The sequence below is a fragment of the Scyliorhinus torazame genome, chromosome 4 (genome assembly GCF_047496885.1).
Source record: "Scyliorhinus torazame isolate Kashiwa2021f chromosome 4, sScyTor2.1, whole genome shotgun sequence".
NCBI lineage: Eukaryota > Metazoa > Chordata > Chondrichthyes > Carcharhiniformes > Scyliorhinidae > Scyliorhinus > Scyliorhinus torazame.
Window position 1 is genome coordinate 173,903,636 of NC_092710.1, and position 22,895 is coordinate 173,926,530.

General features: G+C 46.9%; 1 protein-coding gene across 1 annotated transcript in view; it reads left to right on the forward strand.

The window, feature by feature from the left end:
* Positions 1-21,982, forward strand: part of LOC140410601 (uncharacterized) — a 67,654-nt gene extending 45,672 nt beyond the window's left edge. Inside the window, exons 3-5 of the mRNA XM_072498888.1 lie at positions 2,639-3,162; positions 6,560-6,728; positions 20,157-21,982. Of these exons, the coding sequence (XP_072354989.1) occupies positions 2,639-3,162; positions 6,560-6,728; positions 20,157-20,323 (860 nt within the window). The 3' untranslated portion in view covers positions 20,324-21,982. The remainder of the gene's footprint in view (positions 1-2,638; positions 3,163-6,559; positions 6,729-20,156) is intronic.
* Positions 21,983-22,895: the final 913 nt, after the last annotated feature.

Sequence of the window (22,895 nt, forward strand, 5' to 3'; positions counted from 1 at the left end):
AGAAGATTATGTGCCAACAAATATTTATATGGCTGTGGTGACATTCATGCCAGATAGGTGTTTATTAGTGCCTTAAACTTCGGAAATCTTTCCTGTTCACAAAATGTCACCAAGTTGTAGATCGAGTGCAATTAAATGTGCTCATACTTTGACCAAATAGGAGTCAAAATTGAGTATGAATGGTCCACCCAGATTGATTTGCTGCCACATAGATTCAGAATTTGGGTGGAGTTCTGTGATGATAGAATTCATGAAAGAAAGTTGGCGTTTGAAATGTTCAATCGTGATCACTTAATCCTAACCTCTAAACCATCAGATGATTGGAATTTGTGGAATTTGCACTGGTGGTAGACCAGGTTTATTTATGTTGAGAATACCCTCCTTTGCTTAGTGTGGCATTACCACTTTACTAATTGGGATAGATTTTGAACGGATTTAGTAACTCAAAATGGGTCCATGAGGTGCAGTGGGCCATCAGCAGCAGAATTGAATTCAACTACAATCTGTTAGCTCATGGCCCAGCATGTCCATCATTCTACCATTATCATAAAACTAGGGGATCAACCCTTGTTCAATGAAGGATGGAGGAGCGCATACCAGGAGCAATACCATGCACACCTGAAAAGGAGGTATCAACCTGGCGAAGCTACAACTCAGGACTACTTGCATGTCAAACAGTGGAAGCAGCGTGTGATAGAGCTAAACGATCCCACAGGCAACACATCAGATCGAAGTTCTACAGTTCTGCCACATTGCCACATTCAATCATGAATGGTTGTGGACAATTGAACAGTTCACTGCAGGAGGAGGCTCTACAAATATCCAAATCCTCAATGATGGGGACATCAGTGCAAAAGACAAGGCTAAAGCTTCTTCAGCCAGAAGTGCTGACTGGATGATTCATCTTGGCCACCACCTGAGGTTCCCAAAATCATGGATGCCAGTCTTCAGTTAATTCGATTTATCCCACATGATATCATGAAATGGCTGAACACAGTAGACAATGCAAAGGGGATGGGTCCTGACAACATTCCAGGTGTAGCACTGAAGACATGTGCTCCAGAGCTTGTCACTTCCCTAATCAAACTGTTCTAGTACAGCTCCAATATTGGCAACGACCCGACAATATGGAAAATTGCCCAGGTGTGTCAAGTCCACAAAAGGTAGGACAAATCCAACCCAGCCAATTACCGTCCTATCAATCTACTCTCCATTGTCGCCAAAGTGATGGAAGGTCTTGTCGATAGTACTATTAAGGATACCTACACAGCAATAACCTGCAAATGCTCAGTTTGTGTTCTGCCAGGTCCACTCAGCTTCTGACCTCATTACAGCCTTGGTCGAAACATAGACTAAAGAGCTGAACTCAAGAGGTGAGGTGAGAGTGACTGCCCTGGACACCAGGGTAGCATTTGACCAATTATTGCATCAAGGAGTCCCAGCAAAATTAAATGGGAATCAGGGGATAACTATCCACTTGTTGGAGTCATACCTAGCACAAAGAAAGATATGTGGTTGAAGTTCAGTCATCTCAGTCACAGGACATTGCTGCAGAGGTTCTTCAGGGTAATATCCCAGGCCTAAACATCATCAGCTGCTTCATCAATGACCTTCCCTCCATCATAAAGTCATAAAAGAGGACGTTTACTGGTGATTGCTTAATGTTCAGTATCATTCATGACTCCTCAGATAATGAAGCAGTCCATGTACTTTTGCAATAAGACAAGTGGCAAGTAACATTTATGCCACACAAGTGCCAGGCAAAGACCATCTCCAACAAGAGAGGATCAAACAATTGCCCCTTTATATTCAATAGCATTACCATCACTGAATCCTCCACAATCAACATCCTACGAGTTGCCTTTGACCAGAAATTGAACTGGACTAACCATACAAACACTGTAGCTACAAGAGCAGGTCAGAGGCTGGGAATTCTGTGACGAGTAACTCACCTCGTGCTCTCCGAAGCTTGCCCACCACCTTCAAGTCAGGAGTGTGATGGATACCTCTCCATTTGCCTGGGTGAGTGTAGGTCCAACAAAATAGTCCAATTGATTGTCACCCATCCACAAACATTTACTCTCTCCACCACCAATGCATACTGGCAGTAGTGTGTACCCTCTACAAGATGCACTGCAGGAACTCACTAAGGCTTCTTCGACATCACCTTCCACATCCACAAGCTAGAACCTCAAAGTTCAAAGGTAGCAGATGCATGGGAACACCACCACCTTCAAGTTCCCCTCCAAGCCAGAGACCATTGCCCATTCTGGAATTCCCTCCTTATCAACCCTTTGGATGTACCTACATACAACACATGGACTGTAGCAATTTAAGTAGGTGGCTCACCACCACCTTCTCAAAAGCATTTAGGCAAGGACAACAAATGGTGGCCGAGCCCGTCACCCCATATCCTCTAAAATAATTTTTAAGAAGTTGGGCAAGGTTTGCTGATTTGATCACAGCATAAATCTTTCATTGTTCTAATTAGTTTCCACCTATGGGATAATAGCAATATCTTTATAGCGATTCTTCGGGGAATGGTAAAGACTATAATCTAATATTGAATGAATCAGTTTTACAATGTTGCATCAGAAATTGCCATTAGTCTAACTGTCCCATTTTTATTTGCTTTTAGATGACGTCAGGCTGAGCTATTACGATGAAGAGCATACAACTTATCACACGCTTCCTTCAACAGTTCCAAATAATCTGTATTCATCAAGCCGTGTGACCATGGCTAAGACCACAAGTGAAATGACCACAAGCAAAATGGCCACAAGTGAAATGGGCACAAGTGAAATGACCACAAGTGAAATGACCACAGCACAATATGTGCATATTATACCAGTGCATCATGATTTGCCAGTTGTTAATACAACTACTGAAGCCGCTGTGACCAGACCCGTATCTGCCACCATCATTTCAAAAGATACTGATATTCCCATTGTTCCTAGAGACACAACTGTTCATTCGCAGCCACGTGCTTTTGGACCCAAACATGATTTTATTGAAGTGACCAGTGCGAGTCCGAATGTTCATACCACATTCCCTGACCATGCGGTTACCATTACCAATGATGAATCCTTAGCTGTCTCAAGAGTAGTTGCAGAAAATGAAATGATGACCATGGTGATTGAAAAATATGATTCAACTGATGAGGTGAGTTTAAAAAAAAGTCTCACATTCTTACTGTGAAGTCAGTGCTTAAATCAAGCAATATAAGAACATAAGAGATAGGACCAGGAGTAAGCTTATACAGCCCATCAAACCTGCTCCATCATTCAATGTGATCCTTACTGATCTTATTCGTCAACTCCACTTTCTCACCAGCTCTCCATATTCCTTAATTCCCTGAGAAACTGGAAATCTGTCTGTATCTTAGCCATAAATGTATTCAACGATGGGGTGCCATCAACTCCACAACTCAGCGGAGTAGAATATTCCAAAGATTCACAATCCTTTGAGTGAAGAAACATTTCCTCATCTTAATCCTAAATGATTGTCCCCTGATCCTAAGACTGTACCCCTGTGTTTTAGATTCCCTAACCAATGGGAACAACCTCTTCATGTTATATAAAAGGTAAGAGAGAAACAAGAATGGACATTGAACCACTAGAAAATGAGGTTGGAGAAGTCGTAATAGGAACAAAGAAATGGCAGAGGAACTCAATAGGTACTTTGCATCAGTCTTCACAGTGGAACTCACCAGGGGCATACCAGAACTTTAGAGAGTTAGGGGGCAGAGGTGAGTCTAGTGGCCATCACTAAGTAGAAGGTTCTAGGGCAAATGGAAGACCTGAAGGTGGATAAATTACCTGGACCGGATGGAGTACACCCCAGGGTTCAGAAGGAGATAGCTGAGGAGATTGTGGAGGCATTGGTGGTGATCTTTCAGGAATCACTGGAGGCCCAGAGGGTCCCAGTGGACTGGAAAATGGTTAATGTAAAACCCCTGTTGAAGAAGGGAGGGAAGCAGAAGATGGGAAATTATAGGCCGGTTAGCGTGACTTTGGTTGTTGGTAAGATTGTAAAGTTGATTTTTAAGGATGAGATTGCGGAGTACTTGGAAGTGCATGGTAAAATAAGACAGAGTCAGAATGGCTTCATCATGGAGAAGACATGCCTGACAAATCTGTTAGAATTCTTTGAGGAGGTAACGAGAAAGTTAGACAAAGGAGAACCAGTGGATGTCATCGATTTGGATTTCCACAACACCTTTATCAGAGGCTGTACAGGAAGCTGCTAAGCAGGATAAGAGCCCATCGAGTTAGGGGCAAGGTATTGGCATGGATAGAGGATTGGCTGACCGGCAGAAGGCAAAGAGTGGGTATAAAAGGGTCTTTTTCAGGATGGCAGTCGATGACTAGTTGTGTGCCACAGGGGTCAGTGTTGGGGCCATAACTATTCACGGTGTATATTAATGATCTGGAAGAATGAACCAAAGGCATTGTCGCTAAGATTGCAGATGTTACAAAGATATGTAGAGAAACAAGTAGTTTTGAGGAAGCAGGGAGACTGCAGAAGAACCTGGACAGGCGAGGAGAGGGGGCAAAGAAATGGCAGATGGAATACAATGTGGGAAAGTGTTAGGTTATGCACTTTGGGAGGAAGAATAGAGGCATAGGCTATTTTCTAAATGGGAAAAGACCTCAGAAATCAGAAGCACAAAGGGACTTAGGCGTCCTAGTTCAGGATTTCTTTAAGGTTAAAATGCAGGTTCAGTTGGCAGTCATGAACGCAAATGCAATGTTAGCATTCATGTCGAGAGGGCTAGAATACAAGAACAGGGATGTACTACTGCGGCTGTATAAGGCTCTGGTCAGACCTAATTTGGAACATTGTGAGCAGTTTTGAGCCCCGTATCTAAGGAAGGATGTCCTGGCCTTGGTAAAGGTCCAGAATGATCCCCGGAATGAAGGATTTGTCATATGAGGAATGGTTGAGGACTCTGGGTCTGTACTTGATGGAGTTTAGAAGGATGAGGGAAGATCTTACTGAAACTTATAGAATATTGAGGGGCCGAGATAGAGTGGAAGTGGAGAGGTTGTTTTCACTATAGGAGAAACTAGATCCAGAGGGCACAGCCTCAGACTCAAGGGACAATCCTTTAAAACAGAGATGAGGAGGAATTCCTTCAGCCAGAGGGCGATGAATCTGTGCACCACCGACTCATGTTTTTTTCCCCTTGGTGTTTCTCAGCTCTACCCATACAGATAGCACATTGTCAGAGCTCATATCCTTCCTCACCATTGCGTCAATTTCCTTTTTAACCAGCAATGCAACCCCACTTCCTTTTCTTTTTGTCTGTCCTTCCTAAATACTGAATACTCCTGGGCATTCAGTTCTCATCCCTGGTCACCCTGCAGCCATGTCTCCGTAATCCCGATTATATCATACCCGTTTACGTCTTTTTATGCGATTAGTTCATCAGCTTTATTGCGGATGCTCTGTGCGTTAAGGCACAAAACCTTTAAGCTTGGCTTTTTAAGATTACTTGTCTCGCTCCCGATATTTTTCACTGTGGTCCTTTTTGAATCTGATCCTTGGTCCTATCACTTTTCTGAGTCCCATTTCTGACTTTTGTTTTTGTCCTTGTTTCTCCTCCTCTGACGCCTTGTATAGGTTCCTTTCCCCCTGCTATTTTAGTTTAAACCCTCCCCAACCACTCTAGCAAAATACTCGTCCTAGGACATCAGCCCTGGTCCTGCCAAGGTGTAACCTGTCCAGTTTGTACTGGTCCCACTTCCCCCAGAACTGGTCCGAATGTCCCAGGAATCTGCAACTCTCGCCCTTACACCATCTCTTCAGTCACGTATTCATCCGATATATCTTGACTAGCACATTGCACTGGTAGTACTCCTGAATGGGCAGCACGGTGGCACAGTGGTAAGCACTGCTGCTTCACAGCTCCAGGGACCCGGGTTCAATTCCGGCCTTGGGTCTGTGTGGAGTTTGTATGTTCTCCCCGTGTTTGTGTGGGTTTCCTCAGGGTGCTCCGGTTTCCTCCCACAGTCCAAAGATTTGCAGCTTAGGTGGATTGGCCATGCTAAATTGCCCCTTAGTGTCTGAAAGTTTGGGTGGGTACGGGGATAAGGTGGAGACGGAGGTGTGGGCTTAAGTAGGATGTCCCTCCAAGGGCCGGTGCAGACTCAATGGGCTGAATGACCTCCTTCTGCACTATAAATTCTATGACGACTATCTTTGAGTTCCGATTTCTCAACTTTCTTCGTATCTCCCTATATTCTGCTTTTAGGCCCTCATCCATTTTTTAACCAGTGTTGGGGGATGCAGTAACGTAGTTGTAACATCACTGAATTAGGGACCAAGAGTAATACTTGGGGGACCCGGGTTCAAATCCTGACACTGCAGGTGGTGAAATTTGAATGCAACAATTATTGTGTATGGATCTTTGCATTCAGTACACTCAAATACATCTAGTAAATACAAAAATTTCCTCGTGGAGCCTTTTATGTTGAAGTGCTTTTGTAGTATATAAAATAACTTGGATTGAATAAAACTGTTGACCATTCTTAAAAATCTTTCCTGGTTCATTTAGGATCTGGAGATGGGAGAAAATGACACTGACATCTACATCATTGAGACAATAGAAAGTAAAATTTCTGAGAATCAGAATGAAATTCCAGATTTGAAAACTTCAGATGAAATACCAGAGGAAACATATTCTGCACCTGGGAGTTTCCTGGAAAGAAAGGAATTGTTGGCAGGTACGCATGTTGCTTTTTGTACAGCCATTATCTTTTATGCAATGCATGAGTACTTAAACTGCTACACATTAGTTTATCTGCGTATGTAAAGAGAAAAAACAATGGGCCAGAATTTCCAGCCTTTTCTGCTGGCAGGATATTCCCGTCCCCCTCAAGGTGACCCCCCACCCACTCCCGGTGTAGGTGAGCTGTTCAAAACGCCGTAGACTTTGGTGAGGCTGGCAGCTTCTGCCGGCGGCCAATGACAGGACGCAAGTGCCAGTGGAAAACGTGCCGTGGCCAATACCTTTGGTATATGTCACCCTCTGACCAGAATAATTCTGCTGAGGGGTTGGTACTGCAAATGTAAACCTGGTCTCTTTTTGGATGCTGACAAACCTACTGTGTGTTTCTGGCATTCCTGTGTTTTTTTAAATCTCTGCTTTAAAAATACATCTCAACAACTCTTAGTGTGCTTAATTAGAGTCTAGCATTTCTGCACATATAGTAACATAACTATTAATTTAGCAAAGGTTTCCACGGGAGGGGTTCTTTCATGAATCCAAAGATTAAAGGACAGAACAATTTCTGTTTTCTGGCATGTTCCAGGAATGGGGAGGTGCCGGTTAATCAAAAATGGCACTTAACTAAGTGCAAGAAGAATTCCTCCTTTTAATCCATCGGAAGGCTCATCATATCATCAGAGTGAGGGCAGGCCGCAGATTACAACCATCCATGAGTTTCACAATTATTAATGGTCGCGGGAGAGTGGTACTGAAGTTGAGCTGGTGAACATAATCACTCAGCCAACCTCTGAATGATGAGAGACACCTCCAGTCAAAAAACATACCTGATACGGCAGTTCCGGTTCATAGGTCATGCCGGTTGGTTCAGTGCCAAGTAAGCTTTGTATTCTGAGAGGAGGGTCGGCCATTGTGGAACTGCCTTCCATTGAAATGGAAACATATGCCAAAAGGGGTAGAAGGGGCAGCTCAGAGGATCTGAGGGTAGTTCAGAGGGTTGACAGGTAGTGCAGAGGAGGTGAGGGGTAGTTCAGAGGAGGTGAGGGGTAGTTCAGAGGAGGTGAGGGGTAGTTCAGAGGAGGTGAGGGGTAGTTCAGAGGAGGTGAGGGGTAGTTCAGAGGAGGTGAGGGGTAGTTCAGAGGAGGTGAGGGGTAGTTCAGAGGAGGTGAGGGGTAGTTCAGAGAGTTGAGGGGTAGTTCAGAGGAGGTGAGGGGTAGTTCAGAGGAGGTGAGGGGTAGTTCAGAGAGTTGAGGGGTAGTTCAGAGGAGCTGAGGGTAGTTCTCAGAGTTGAGGAGTAGTTCAGAGAGTTGACGGGTAGTTCAAAGAGTTGAGAGGTCGTTCAGAGGAGCTGAGGGGTAGTTCCGAGAGTTGAGGGGTAGTTCAGAGAGTTGAGGGGTACTTCAGAGAGGTGAGGGGTACTTCAGAGGAGTTGAGGGGTAGGTCAGAGAGTTGAGGGGTAGTTCAGAGAATTGGAGGGTAGTTCAGAGGAGCTGAGGCATAGGTCAGAGAGTTGAGGGGTAGTTCTGAGAGTTGAGGGGTAGTTCAGAAGAGCTGAGGGGTAGTTCAGAGAGTTGAGGGATAGTTCTGAGAGTTGAGGGGTAGTTCAGAGGAGCTGAGGGGTAGTTCAGAGAGTTGAGGGATAGTTCTGAGAGTTGAGGGGTAGTTCAGAGGAGCTGAGGGGTAGTTCAGAGAGTTGAGGGATAGTTCAGAGAGTTGAGGGGAGTTCAGAGAGTTGAGGGGAGTTCAGAGAGTTGATTGATAGTTCAGAGAGTTGAGGGATAGTTCAGAGAGCTGAGGGGTAGTTCTGGGATTTGGGGATAGTTCAGAGAGTTGAGGGGTAGTTCTGAGAGTTGAGGGGTAGTTCAGAGGAGCTGAGGGGTAGTTCAAAGAGTTGAGGGGTAGTTCAGAGAGTTGAGGGATAGTTCTGAGAGTTGAGGGGCAGCTCAGAGTAGCTGAGGGATAGTTCAGAGAGTTGAGGGGTAGTTCAGAGGAGGTGAGGGGTAGTTCAGAGGAGGTGAGGGGTAGTTCAGAGGAGGTGAGGGGTAGTTCAGAGGAGGTGAGGGGTAGTTCAGAGGAGGTAAGGGGTAGTTCAGAGGAGGTGAGGGGTAGTTCAGAGGAGGTGAGGGGTAGTTCAGAGGAGGTGAGGGGTAGTTCAGAGAGTTGAGGGGTAGTTCAGAGGAGCTGAGGGTAGTTCTCAGAGTTGAGGAGTAGTTCAGAGAGTTGACGGGTAGTTCAAAGAGTTGAGAGGTCGTTCAGAGGAGCTGAGGGGTAGTTCTGAGAGTTGAGGGGTAGTTCAGAGAGTTGAGGGGTACTTCAGAGGAGTTGAGGGGTAGGTCAGAGAGTTGAGGGGTAGTTCAGAGAATTGGAGGGTAGTTCAGAGGAGCTGAGGCATAGGTCAGAGAGTTGAGGGGTAGTTCTGAGAGTTGAGGGGTAGTTCAGAGGAGCTGAGGGGTAGTTCAGAGAGTTGAGGGATAGTTCTGAGAGTTGAGGGGTAGTTCAGAGGAGCTGAGGGGTAGTTCAGAGAGTTGAGGGATACTTCTGAGAGTTCAGGGGTAGTTCAGAGGAGCTGAGGGGTAGTTCAGAGAGTTGAGGGATAGTTCAGAGAGTTGAGGGGAGTTCAGAGAGTTGAGGGGAGTTCAGAGAGTTGAGGGGAGTTCAGAGAGTTGATTGATAGTTCAGAGAGTTGAGGGATAGTTCAGAGAGCTGAGGGGTAGTTCTGGGATTTGGGGATAGTTCAGAGAGTTGAGGGGTAGTTCTGAGAGTTGAGGGGTAGTTCAGAGGAGCTGAGGGGTAGTTCAAAGAGTTGAGGGGTAGTTCAGAGAGTTGAGGGATAGTTCTGAGAGTTGAGGGGCAGTTCAGAGGAGCTGAGGGATAGTTCAGAGAGTTGAGGGGTAGTTCAGAGAGTTGATGGATAGTTCAGAGAGTTGAGGGGTAGTTCAGAGAGTTGATGGATAGTTCAGAGAGTTGAGGGATAATTCTGAAAGTTGAGTGGTTGTTCAGAGGAGCTGAGGGATAGTTCAGAGAGTTGAGGGGCAGTTCAGAGAGTTGAGCAGTATTTCAGAGGAGCTGAGGGGTAGTTCAGAGTTGAGGGGTAGTTCATAGAGTTGAGGGGAGTTCAGAGAGTTGAGGGAGAGTTCAGAGAGCTGAGGGTCGTTCTGGGATTTGGGGATAGTTCAGAGAGTTGAGGGATAGTTCTGAGAGCTGAGGGGTAGTTCAGGGTGCTGAGGGGTTGTTCAGAGAGTTGAGGGATAGTTCAGAGGAGCTGAGGGGTAGCTCAGAAGAGCTGAGGGGAAGTTCAGTGGAGCTGAGGGGTAGTTCAGAGAGGTGAGGGGTTGTTTAGAGGAGCTGAGGGGTAGACCTGAGAGTTGAGGGATAGTTCAGAGTTGAGGGGTAGTTCAGAGGAGTTGAGGGGTAGTTGTGAGAGTTGAGGGATAGTTCAGAGTTGAGGGGTAGTTCAGAGAGTTGAGGGACAGTTCAGAGAGTTGAGGGGTAGTTCAGAGGAGTTGAGGGGTAGTTGTGAGAGTTGAGGGATAGTTCAGAGTTGAGGGGTAGTTCAGAGGAGGTGAGGGGTAGTTCAGAGGAGGTGAGGGGTAGTTCAGAGAGTTGAGGGGTAGTTCAGAGGAGCTGAGGGTAGTTCTCAGAGTTGAGGAGTAGTTCAGAGAGTTGACGGGTAGTTCAAAGAGTTGAGAGGTCGTTCAGAGGAGCTGAGGGTTAGTTGTGAGAGTTGAGGGTTAGTTGTGAGAGTTGAGGGGTACTTCAGAGGAGTTGAGGGGTAGGTCAGAGAGTTGAGGGGTAGTTCTGAGAGTTGAGGGGTAGTTCAGAGGAGCTGAGGGGTAGTTCAGAGAGTTGAGGGATAGTTCTGAGAGTTGAGGGGTAGTTCAGAGGAGCTGAGGGGTAGTTCAGAGAGTTGAGGGATAGTTCTGAGAGTTGAGGGGTAGTTCAGAGGAGCTGAGGGGTAGTTCAGAGAGTTGAGGGATACTTCTGAGAGTTCAGGGGTAGTTCAGAGGATCTGAGGGTAGTTCAGAGGGTTGACAGGTAGTGCAGAGGAGGTGAGGGGTAGTTCAGAGGAGGTGAGGGGTAGTTCAGAGGAGGTGAGGGGTAGTTCAGAGGAGGTGAGGGGTAGTTCAGAGGAGGTGAGGGGTAGTTCAGAGGAGGTGAGGGGTAGTTCAGAGGAGGTGAGGGGTAGTTCAGAGGAGGTGAGGGGTAGTTCAGAGAGTTGAGGGGTAGTTCAGAGGAGGTGAGGGGTAGTTCAGAGGAGGTGAGGGGTAGTTCAGAGAGTTGAGGGGTAGTTCAGAGGAGCTGAGGGTAGTTCTCAGAGTTGAGGAGTAGTTCAGAGAGTTGACGGGTAGTTCAAAGAGTTGAGAGGTCGTTCAGAGGAGCTGAGGGGTAGTTCCGAGAGTTGAGGGGTAGTTCAGAGAGTTGAGGGGTACTTCAGAGAGGTGAGGGGTACTTCAGAGGAGTTGAGGGGTAGGTCAGAGAGTTGAGGGGTAGTTCAGAGAATTGGAGGGTAGTTCAGAGGAGCTGAGGCATAGGTCAGAGAGTTGAGGGGTAGTTCTGAGAGTTGAGGGGTAGTTCAGAAGAGCTGAGGGGTAGTTCAGAGAGTTGAGGGATAGTTCTGAGAGTTGAGGGGTAGTTCAGAGGAGCTGAGGGGTAGTTCAGAGAGTTGAGGGATAGTTCTGAGAGTTGAGGGGTAGTTCAGAGGAGCTGAGGGGTAGTTCAGAGAGTTGAGGGATAGTTCAGAGAGTTGAGGGGAGTTCAGAGAGTTGAGGGGAGTTCAGAGAGTTGATTGATAGTTCAGAGAGTTGAGGGATAGTTCAGAGAGCTGAGGGGTAGTTCTGGGATTTGGGGATAGTTCAGAGAGTTGAGGGGTAGTTCTGAGAGTTGAGGGGTAGTTCAGAGGAGCTGAGGGGTAGTTCAAAGAGTTGAGGGGTAGTTCAGAGAGTTGAGGGATAGTTCTGAGAGTTGAGGGGCAGCTCAGAGGAGCTGAGGGATAGTTCAGAGAGTTGAGGGGTAGTTCAGAGGAGGGGAGGGGTAGTTCAGAGGAGGTGAGGGGTAGTTCAGAGGAGGTGAGGGGTAGTTCAGAGGAGGTGAGGGGTAGTTCAGAGGAGGTAAGGGGTAGTTCAGAGGAGGTGAGGGGTAGTTCAGAGGAGGTGAAGGGTAGTTCAGAGGAGGTGAGGGGTAGTTCAGAGAGTTGAGGGGTAGTTCAGAGGAGCTGAGGGTAGTTCTCAGAGTTGAGGAGTAGTTCAGAGAGTTGACGGGTAGTTCAAAGAGTTGAGAGGTCGTTCAGAGGAGCTGAGGGGTAGTTCTGAGAGTTGAGGGGTAGTTCAGAGAGTTGAGGGGTACTTCAGAGGAGTTGAGGGGTAGGTCAGAGAGTTGAGGGGTAGTTCAGAGAATTGGAGGGTAGTTCAGAGGAGCTGAGGCATAGGTCAGAGAGTTGAGGGGTAGTTCTGAGAGTTGAGGGGTAGTTCAGAGGAGCTGAGGGGTAGTTCAGAGAGTTGAGGGATAGTTCTGAGAGTTGAGGGGTAGTTCAGAGGAGCTGAGGGGTAGTTCAGAGAGTTGAGGGATACTTCTGAGAGTTCAGGGGTAGTTCAGAGGAGCTGAGGGGTAGTTCAGAGAGTTGAGGGATAGTTCAGAGAGTTGAGGGGAGTTCAGAGAGTTGAGGGGAGTTCAGAGAGTTGAGGGGAGTTCAGAGAGTTGATTGATAGTTCAGAGAGTTGAGGGATAGTTCAGAGAGCTGAGGGGTAGTTCTGGGATTTGGGGATAGTTCAGAGAGTTGAGGGGTAGTTCTGAGAGTTGAGGGGTAGTTCAGAGGAGCTGAGGGGTAGTTCAAAGAGTTGAGGGGTAGTTCAGAGAGTTGAGGGATAGTTCTGAGAGTTGAGGGGCAGTTCAGAGGAGCTGAGGGATAGTTCAGAGAGTTGAGGGGTAGTTCAGAGAGTTGATGGATAGTTCAGAGAGTTGAGGGGTAGTTCAGAGAGTTGATGGATAGTTCAGAGAGTTGAGGGATAATTCTGAAAGTTGAGTGGTTGTTCAGAGGAGCTGAGGGATAGTTCAGAGAGTTGAGGGGCAGTTCAGAGAGTTGAGCAGTATTTCAGAGGAGCTGAGGGGTAGTTCAGAGTTGAGGGGTAGTTCATAGAGTTGAGGGGAGTTCAGAGAGTTGAGGGAGAGTTCAGAGAGCTGAGGGTCGTTCTGGGATTTGGGGATAGTTCAGAGAGTTGAGGGATAGTTCTGAGAGCTGAGGGGTAGTTCAGGGTGCTGAGGGGTTGTTCAGAGAGTTGAGGGATAGTTCAGAGGAGCTGAGGGGTAGCTCAGAAGAGCTGAGGGGAAGTTCAGTGGAGCTGAGGGGTAGTTCAGAGAGGTGAGGGGTTGTTTAGAGGAGCTGAGGGGTAGACCTGAGAGTTGAGGGATAGTTCAGAGTTGAGGGGTAGTTCAGAGGAGTTGAGGGGTAGTTGTGAGAGTTGAGGGATAGTTCAGAGTTGAGGGGTAGTTCAGAGAGTTGAGGGACAGTTCAGAGAGTTGAGGGGTAGTTCAGAGGAGTTGAGGGGTAGTTGTGAGAGTTGAGGGATAGTTCAGAGTTGAGGGGTAGTTCAGAGAGTTGAGGGACAGTTCAGAGAGTTGAGGGGTAGTTCAGAGGAGCTGAGGGTTTCAGAGGAGCTGAGGGTTAGTTCAGAGAGTTGAGGGATAGTTCAGAGTTGAGGATAGTTCAGAGAGTTGAGATGTAGTTCAGAGGAGTTGAGGGTTAGTTGTGAGAGTTGAGGGTTAGTTGTGAGAGTTGAGGGGTAGTTGTGAGAGTTGAGGGGTAGTTGTGAGAGTTGAGGGGTAGTTCAGAGAGTTGAGGGGTAGTTCAGAGAGTTGAGGGGTAGTTCAGATAGTTGAGGGGTAGTTGTGAGAATTGAGGGGTAGTTGTGAGAGTTGTGGGGTAGTTCAGAGAGTTGAGGGGTAGTTCAGAGAGTTGAGGGGTAGTTCAGAGAGTTGAGGGGTAGTTCAGAGGAGCTGAGGGGTTGTTCAGAGGAGCTGAGCGGTAGTTCTGAGAGTTGAGGGATAGTTCAGAATTGATGATAGTTCAGAGAGTTGAGGGGTAGTTCAGAGTTGAGGATAGTTCTGAGAGTTGAGGGGTAATTTAGCCAAGCTGCAGCCAGACACCATAAAATGGCAACAGGAGTGAATCCTAAGCTGGAAGACTCATACCCAGAACTTTCCAGACTTGCACAAACTACCTCCAGGTGTCTGAAAGCAGTGTGAACCAAGAGACTGGCTGTGAAGGGAGGTAATCGGAGACCTGTACACAATACTGCAATTGTCGGAAACCCAGGGCGTCATTCTCCGACCCCCCGCCGGGTCGGAGAATGGCCGTTGGCCGCCGTGAATCCCGCCCCCGCCCCCGCCGAAGTCTCCGCTCCCGGAGATTGGGCGGGGGCGGGAATCCAGCCGCGCCGGTTGGCGGGACCCCCCGCTGGATTCTCCGGCCCGGATGGGCCGAAGTCCCGCCCAGGAATTGCCTGTCCCGCCGACGTAAATCAAAGCTGGTATTTACCGGCGGGACCAGGCAGCGTGGGCGGGCTCCGGGGTCCTGGGGGGGGGCGCGGGGCGATCTGACCCCGGGGGGTGCCCCCACGGTGGCCTGGCCCGCGATCGGGGCCCACCGATCCGCGGGCGGGCCTGTGCCGTGGGGGCACTCTTTCCCTTCCGCCTCCGCTACGGCCTCCACCATGGCGGAGGCGGAAGAGACTCTCCCCACTGCGCATGCGCGGGAAACTTTCAGCGGCCGCTGACGCTCCCGCGCATGCGCGGGGAAACTGACAGCGGCCGCTGACGCTCCCGCGCATGCGCCGCATTTCCGCGCCAGCTGGCGGGGCAACAAACGCCATTTCCGCCAGCTGGCGGGGCGGAAATCCCTCCGGCGTCGGCCTAGCCCCTCAATGTTGGGGCTAGGCCGCCAAAGATGCGGAGACTTCCGCACCTTTTTGCCGGCGCGATGCCCGTCTGATTTGCGCCAGCTTTGGCGCCAGTCGGCGGGCATCCCGCCGTTGGGGGAGAATTTCGCCCCCAGTTTGAGTAGTGCTGAAGGTCACCATTATGTTGAACTTCTACATTTCTAGTTCCTTCTGATATCCATCGGAGACATGTGGGTTACTTTAGGAGTTGCGCATCACTGCATTAAGGAGATCACCAAAACCCTGTTCAAAAGGGCCAGAGAGATTGTGTATAACAGTACGAACTTTGATAGTCAGGCTGAGAGTTCTAATGGCTTCAGGGGTACAGCAGGATTTCCACATATGAAATAGGTGCTGAAGTAGGCTATTCGGCCTCTTGAGCCTGCTCCGGCATGCAATAAGATCATGGCTGATCTGTTTGTGTTGATTTCCACATTCTCATCGCATTCTCCAAGAACAGTTCTTGCCCACCAAAAATCTGTCTACTTCTGCCTTGAAAATATTCAATTGCCCTGCCTCCAACCCTTTCTGAAGCAGAGTTCCAAAATTGCACAACCCTCTGAGACAAAATAAATTCTCCTCATCTCTGTCCTAAAAGGGCACCCCCTAATTTTAAAACAGTTCTCCCTGGTCCTGGACTCATCCACAAGAGGAATCATGCTATCCACGTCCACCTTGTTAATACCATTCAAGATCTTATATTCGTCTATCAAGTCACCCCTCACTCAACTAACCTCCAGTGTAATCCAGCCGAGTCGGTCAAAGCTATCCTCATAAGACAACCCGCTCATTTCAGAGCAAGGATTTTCCGGCTCCTGGGGAACCTGTTATAGGGGGAATTGCCTTCGGTGGGACCGGACGGTCCTGCCAGGGAAAAGGGTCAGAAAACCCCAGCCCAGGTTTCAATTTAGTAGGGTGTAATCAATTGCACCAAATGGCCATCAGAACTGTCTTGTACAGCCTGTGGCCGTCATAAACAGGATTCCACTCAATCCACGTTCGAGTTATCTGCAACCATTGGATCCAGTCCTCCATGTTTGTGCCTGCTCCAGAGAGCACTCATGACAGCTATGAACTCTAACACTTCCAGATGCAACAGCTGTTCCAGCCCCGTGGACACCTTAGGATTGGTTCCTCAGTGACAGGAGTACCCCTCATGACAGGGCTGATGATGTTAGTAAGGTACACTCACACTACAGCTGAGCAACAATAGATTGTCTGCCATGAGCTGACCTGGCCCACAATTGAGCTGATGACTGGCCTGCTGAAGGTGAGATTCCATTGTCCAGACCTTTCCAGTGGAGCATTGCAATGTGGCTCAGCTGCTGTGCTCTGCATAACCAAGTGCAGCAGAGAAGGAAGACCTTGCAGGCAGAGGGCGTGCATGATCCTCACTCATCTTCTGACATGGAGGTTGAGGCAGAACAGCCAGGGCAGCAATATAAGGTACCTGCCTGCATCGAAGGCAAGAGCCATGGAGAGATGTGAAAAGGAGGCTCGTGATAGCCTCATTCATACCTGCATCCAGCAGGCAAGATGCCCTCATGATGTCTGTCACATCAGACCACCAACTCACATGTCATTATATGTCATCATGCCTAGTACTTACCAGTGCCCAACCTCTCCATTCACATTGCCCCAATCACGCAGAGGGACAGAGTCCACCTTCCCTGCTACAGGTATGCAGATGAAGGTGCATAGGTTCATATTGAAGTGAGAAGACAACATTCACTGCACAAGTGATGCAGAAATCAATGCACATCTACCTATCAGGTGGCACAGCAGTTAGCCTGAAGGGACCCAAAATGCTGAGGGGTTCCTGCACAGGTGGAGCTACCTCCACTGCAGCTGCAGTGACTGGAGGCGATCGGGTCACTCGCGAAATAGCTTAGGAGACCTGTCCACCCTTGGAGTGCCTTGAGAGGAATCCGCAGTTGTGGTTGGCTGCCGTTTCTCCTCCCTCTTGGTACACAATGGCTCCTCGCTGTCTACCAGAGATTAAGGGGCACCAGTAAGAGAGTCCTTCTTGCCTGGCCACTGTAGCCTTCAAATAAAGACCAAAACAACAGTGTGCAGGTCTGCACACATACCTGGCAGCCAAAGGATACTCTGCTGTATGTGGCTCTCCATGAGGGTCACCAACTTCTCGATGGAGGAAACCATGCACTCACATACTTGATGGCAGCACTGAAGGCCTGGATGGACTCTTTCATCATCCACGTGTGTCTGTCCTTTACGCTACCAGATGTTCCCCTGCTTGTCACTGAATTCTCCAACAGGTTGCGTGTTCCTGTTTGTGAGGGACTCACCGGTTTGTGGCACCAAATTGAGCCATGAACACAGACTCACCAACATGAATAGATCAGCACAGGTGCACGGTGAGGGGGATGTGACGCTAGATCCATCTGAAAAATCATCATCCTCCTGAAAGCAGCTCATCCCTCCAGAGTGCAAAAACCTGCACGGGAGAACACAAACAATTAGGGAAAATGTTTTTCCATTTCCACTTCCCATCCATGCTTAATGGACATTAATATTCTTCCCAAGGCGAGCACAAAGCTCGAGGCCTCCTCGTTTGCTTTGCACTGCACTCTGATCTTGCCAGTTGCTGTTGCTTGGCTGTTGTGCTCTCAGGGCAGATCAAGAGCCTCCACCTCAACAAGTGTCAGGGGTTGGGATGTCTATCACACCTCCACCCATCTTTACCCTCTCTTTTGTATTTTGTGCCCTTTCCAGGGAGAAGGGGAAAGCTAATCTCCAAACACTAATCTGCTGATCCCCCTAATCATCTGGTATCCCACTGACATATGATGGGGGCTTATGCATCAATATGTTTACTCTCACGGACTTGGAAGGTGGGTAGATACCTGTCACCCATGATGAGCTATTCCTCCTGACGCAACTGTTACTGCCACACAAAATTCTTTGCCCGCCTTGCTGATCCTTCCCACATTTTGAGACACATTGCATCTTGTCCACATGAAACCAATGGGATGTTTTGCGCATTTAGTTACACACACCCTGAGTGTCGAGGCCATTGACCCACTTGCACACATGTATGATGGTGAAGCCCAATGTTGCTAACTTCCATCCAGCCTTCCTTGGTCAGACAGAAGGGTCTCTTCCCACCTAGAGAAAACAGTGCCTCTTGCCATCAGGAGGAAAACCTGAGGGAGGCATTGTTGAAACATGAGGCGACCTTTTTGCCTGGCCTGCCAAATGTTCCTTCTCGTGATTGTCTCCAAAACATTTTTGTTTGTGTTCTGCTAATGGTTGATTATTCTTTTGGGGCAGCACAGAGGCAAAGCAGTCTTCAGGGGCAGAATATGAGGAAAGGCCTTCAGGTGCCACAAGGTCAGATCTCTCAATGGCTCCTTTGGCAATCCTGGAGTCTTATTCACTGCAGGAGGTCTGGCAGCTGTTTTAAAATGGTGCCAGCACATGCCCTCACATCACCTGGAACAGGGATCGCTGCCGCAGTTTCCTTCTCACCCAAGCACTTGAATGACCAGGCCCCACACTGTCTCCTTGTTAATTGGCTAGCTACTTGAAATTGCCTACAACCGGCCACTTCCTCCACAAACAGTGATGCCACCCCCGCCAGACCCATATTGGTGAGATTAAACTCTGCACATTGTTTTAGATTTGAGCAACTGACATCAATATATATAGAAAGGTAGCTTGATTTAAACAAGTGCAATTAAAGTAGCAGGTGGAAAATAAAAGATGTCGTGAAGATCATAATCTGGAATTTTATCATTGGAATTTAGTGTTAGATTTTGCCTTTGCAAGATCTGAATTGGCAGGTCTCTTGAAGGCCTTGTTGAAAAAATGTACTGTTAAATATAGTTTATTTTAACTGAATTAGAAAACTGATTTTATGTCAAGTCCCTGGGCGGGATTCTCCACTCCCACGCCGAAGTGGCCGTGCCGTCATGAACGCCGTCAAGGTTCACGACGGTGCGGAACGGCCCCGGTCCCGACTGATTCAGGCCCTGACAATGGGCCAGGATCGGGGCGGCGTCATCTACACGCGCCGGGCCTTGTCGCCCACGTAAAAGCGGCGCCGCATAGATGACGCGGCCGGCGCCGCATAACGGACGTCATCCGAGCATGCGCGGGTTGGCCGGCGCCAACCCGCGCATGCATGGTTGCCGTCCTCTCTAAGTCCGCCCTGCAAGAAGATGGGGGACGGATCTTGTGGGGCCGCAGAAGGAAGGAGGTCCTCTTTCAGAGAGGACGGCCCGACGATCGGTGGGCACCGATCGCGGGCCACCCCACATTCCAGTTGAAGCCCGGTGCAGGATCCCCCCTCGCCCCCCCCACAGGCCGCCCCCCCCCAGCGTTCACGCACCGCCCACGACTGCAGCGACAAGGTGTGGACGGCGCCGGGGGGGGGGGGGGGTACCTGCCGTTTTGGCCTGGCCGCTCGGCCCATCCGGGCCTCAGAATAGCGGGGGTGCCAGAGAATCGCCATTTTCGGTGTCTCCGGCGATTCTCCGGCCTGTGGCCCGCAAAACTCGACCGGGCCGTTCCCGCCACTTGGGAGAATCGTGGGAGAGCGTCGGACCGGCGTCCCCGGAAATTTTGGCGGCCCAGGCGATTCTCCCAACCGGAGAATATTCTGCTGTTCTGCAATTGTAAAATTTGGCTTTATAATTGGCAAATTGTCTGATGTCTTGTGCGACACAGGACAATTGAAACAAATTCTATTTCGCTGCAATTGACAAATGACCAGATAAATGAACAAGGAAAATGTGCCAGCTGATATTACGCTTCAAAATTTCAACATTTTCAATTTGGGCAGTTTGTGAGAACTGCTAGACTTATTTGTAACTTATATGCAATGAAAAAAAAACTCCAGAGGGTTCAATATGAATATCTGGCAGAAAGGTTCCACACACACTATCTATATTACAGTCCCAAACACTTGATGGTTTAGATGGCCCTTTTGAAGTGGTCGTTCAAATGGGGAGGGGTGCAGGCTGGTGGGTCAAGTAAGGAATGATGTGAGAAAGTCTTTGTGCGATTCCTAAGAAGCAAAACTTTTGCCTCTTGTCCTTGAAAGAAAATTGAAATGCTAAAAGAGATGAAGGTATTTGAAAGGAAGGCAACGATTTTTAAATTTTTATTTGTTATTTCAAATGGACTCTCCATACGCATTCTTACCAATAAATAGCCTTGTTTGAAGACACTTTCAATCCCAGTTCACAAAGCTAAATTGTTTGTGTGGTTATTGTCTTTCTGCTTTCTTCCTCATGAAACACATTCTGTGAATCAGGAGGACAAGAAGCATGAAGGATTGTTGTGAGGTGATGGATCCGATAGATGTATATTTGCATTTGCCGTTTAATCTCATTGTGTTTCTTTTGTGATTTAACAAGTTCTGAGGCGATTAGAACTTGGACATTTTTTAAACTGTTATAGAAACCACATTAACTGTAACTATTAATGCTCTTTGAGATGTTTGATTTTGCTTTGTTCCATTGTTTTAGCTACTGTTGCTGCAGGATTTGTGGGACTAGTGCTTGCTATTCTACTGGTGGTGGTGGTGGTGTATCGAATGAAGAAAAAGGACGAAGGAAGTTATACGTTGGATGAATCCAAGCAGCCAAACGTAGCCTACCAAAAACCACAAAGTCAAGAGGAATTCTATGCATAAATGTATTTTTTAAGGTCCTTTATCAATCTTTTATGCAAAGTGAACACTTTCTTTTCTTTTTCTTGCCTGGGTTAGAAAGTGAATAGGAAAAATGCCAGCCTAACCCTATTGCCATGACGATTGTATTTTTGACAGTTCTGAGACAGACAGAAGTGACATGTTTGTGTAATGTTTGCCACTTGGTTTCATGTGGGAGGAGACTTGGTTAAATTTTCGCTGCAATTTTTATACTGCAGAGGCTAACTGCCTTCTGAAATGGTGGGGAAAATAGTTTATTTTTAAATGAGAAAAGAGACCCAGTTGGGAATGTACGATACAATATTGTAAAGCCACAAACTGCCTAAACCTGTAAATTTCTATGTTCTGAAAGTATTAAGCAAATGGGAGGGATGGAAAGGGACATGGAATCTTTTACTATTGTGATTTCAAATTGTACGAAAGCTGATTTTGTGTACCTAATAATATAGGTTGACATTAGAGATTCCCGTTGCACTTGGCCATACAATTTTTTTTATTTTTGTGTTGTGTTATGCATTTCAAAGAAAAAAATGCATTTCATTTTTTTAAAAACAGATTCACTTAGGTCAATCATTCCTTCAGTTTTATGGCAATTGAAGGATTGATTGGTGAAATGTGTCCTTTTGAAATATTTTAATTGATCAAAGTGGAAGGGCGGTGTAGGCTGTTTCATGAGTTAAATATATTTTTGGTCCTGAAGCTAAATATGCTTTTATACTGTAACCAGCCATTGATGCACCTGATCTACTCCTTTAAAGAGCTGGGCCTCTTGAGTTTGTGAAAAATTAAGTAAAGTTCAGTGTTCTCCCCGATCCCACTTTTTTTGCACAGCCAATGTTTTTTTGTTTTCCTTGACCTTCAGTTGGGTTGATGATCTAACTTAATTAAATAAAATTGATCTTTCTCAGATATACTTCTGTTTTTTACTGCGAATAAAGCACAATTCCCCCATCTAATCTCACAGGGTCTATCTAAAATGCTTATATTGAGTCATTCTAAGCTCCACATATGAAATGGAGTCACCTACTGAATGTGACCTGCGTCGTCCAAAGTAAAATGTCTTGCACCTTGTTGTATAAATCCATTGCGTAAAAGCTGAACTTGATTTCATCCAGACGTGGTGATGTGGTTCTTTCTTTCTCAGCTGCTGCACAGTTTTTACAAACTACAATAAGCATATTGCATTCCTGATTTATATTTTTAAAAATCTAACAATTTAAAGCTGTTATGAATTTGTGAACAAATGGCTGTCTAAAGGAGACAACTGTGTACGCCTCTTGCTGTTTTTGAATTACTGCCATTCTCAAGAGTTGATTAAAATTCTGTAAATTTAAGTTCTAATCACAACTTGACAACTCTGCAGTTTAAGATCTACATTTTCTAATATTAACAAAGAATAAACCAAATATAATTATTTTTGTATGATAGAACTAGTGGTTAATCTTAGTTTAGAATCATTTATGCCTAGCAAAGAGGCTCGATGTCAAAATATTTGGTTGAATATGTTTTTTGTGACTTGGTATAAGTCTGGATTCTTTTCATGAATGTTAAACTTTGTCTGGAACTTTCATTAATGCTTTCTATTTATTAACTGTACTATTTCTATATATAACAAACAATAAAAGAACACTGACATATTAATTGTTTCCACTACTTTATGAAGGTGATACAGTCCACTTAACATGAGCTCTAAAATTTAAATATTGAGAACGCCTGTAGGGTTAAGTTTGTAGATTTTGAGTTACAACCCCGACCTCTTATTTTCTGCTGATTTATTTAAAGTTTATTTACATAGAACATAGAACATAGAACAATACAGCGCAGTACAGGCCCTTCGGCCCACGATGTTGCACCGAAACAAAAGCCATCTAACCTACACTATGCCATTATCATCCATATGTTTATCTAATAAACTTTTAAATGCCCTCAATGTTGGCGAGTTCACTACTGTAGCAGGTAGGGCATTCCACGGCCTCACTACTCTTTGCGTAAAGAATCTACCTCTGACCTCTGTCCTATATCTATTACCCCTCAGTTTAAAGTTATGTCCCCTCGTGCCAGCCATATCCATCCGCGGGAGAAGGCTCTCACTGTCCACCCTATCCAACCCCCTGATCATTTTGTATGCCTCTATTAAGTCTCCTCTTAACCTTCTTCTCTCCAACGAAAACAACCTCAAGTCCATCAGCCTTTCCTCATAAGATTTTCCCTCCATACCAGGCAACATCCTGGTAAATCTCCTCTGCACCCGCTCCAAAGCTTCCACGTCCTTCCTATAATGCGGTGACCAGAACTGTACGCAATACTCCAAATGCGGCCGTACCAGAGTTCTGTACAGCTGCAACATGACCTCCCGACTCCGGAACTCAATCCCTCTACCAATAAAGGCCAACACTCCATAGGCCTTCTTCACAACCCTATCAACCTGGGTGGCAACTTTCAGGGATCTATGTACATGGACACCTAGATCCCTCTGCTCATCCACACTTTCAAGAACTTTACCATTAGCCAAATATTCCGCATTCCTGTTATTCCTTCCAAAGTGAATCACCTC